General features: G+C 37.9%; 1 protein-coding gene across 1 annotated transcript in view; it reads right to left on the bottom strand.

Moving 5' to 3' along the window:
• The window catches only part of ora3.1 (olfactory receptor class A related 3, tandem duplicate 1), a 2176-nt gene that overhangs the window by 482 nt on the left and 797 nt on the right, over window positions 1-897 (bottom strand). Inside the window, 2 exon segments of the mRNA XM_020607749.1 lie at window positions 1-190; window positions 861-897. The exon segment at window positions 1-190 is cut by the window's left edge and continues 44 nt beyond it; the exon segment at window positions 861-897 is cut by the window's right edge and continues 12 nt beyond it. Of these exon segments, the coding sequence (XP_020463405.1) occupies window positions 1-190; window positions 861-897 (227 nt within the window).

Genomic DNA, 897 nt, shown 5'->3' with positions numbered 1-897 from the left:
AGCTCCTCATCCTGCTGTGGGTATAGAGCGTGTAGAGGGAACAAGAGCTTGTAAAAGTCATCAGAACTATGGGACATATTTCATGGATCACCATGGATGTGGTGGAATAGGCCAGGCCACTGTAGGTGGAGGGAAAGTTCCACACACAGTTCAGCACAGGGCGTGTTGTGCTGCTTATCACCATCAGCCTCTGAGAGGAGGAAGAGAGGAATGGAGACAGAACATGGAGGGAAGTGAGTGGAACATACACATAGCAATTTAGCTGAACCTGCTCTTTCTTCAGAATAAGCAGTTCAACATTTGACATTCATGCACATTTTATTATTTGTTTGAAATGAGGTGTAATAAATCTCACATGAGCTACATTATACTGTGGCATTATTATCTTACATGATCTGAGTACTTTCAGTACTACTGGTTAAAGGATTAACTGATGCTGTGAGAAGGAAACAACAAATTAAAAGTTTCTGAACCCTCTGTTAATTTAAACTAAACGTTTATATGCTGTACTGTATATATGCATTCTGACCATATTTGTTCCTAGTTAAAACTTTGTTGTTGAGTGGATTTAACTAATTTAATGCTTAGATTTATGCAGACCTGATGTTCATTGTGATTGGTTACACAATATAAACAGGTTTTAAAAAGTGTACTTAGGATTTTCAGATTGCACAAAGGTGTGCAAACTAACGGATGCCTGGATCAGGGGAAAAATTCTAAAACATAGTAGGATGGTTTACAAAATGACTATTTGTAATATAAAGTTTAAATGATTTGTAATGAATGGGCTGAATCATGCAAAAACATTGTCTTCACTTTAACTTAAACTAATGCATCCTTCTGCTGCTGCAGGCTCTCACCTCTGTGGTGTTCACTCCCCCTTTAGTGGAAAAGATA

The sequence above is a fragment of the Monopterus albus genome, unplaced genomic scaffold, assembly GCF_001952655.1.
Source record: "Monopterus albus unplaced genomic scaffold, M_albus_1.0 scaffold89.1, whole genome shotgun sequence".
Classification (NCBI taxonomy): Eukaryota; Metazoa; Chordata; class Actinopteri; order Synbranchiformes; family Synbranchidae; genus Monopterus; species Monopterus albus.
Note: the sequence above shows the minus strand (reverse complement) of the source record. Positions and strands in the feature narration are given on the sequence as shown.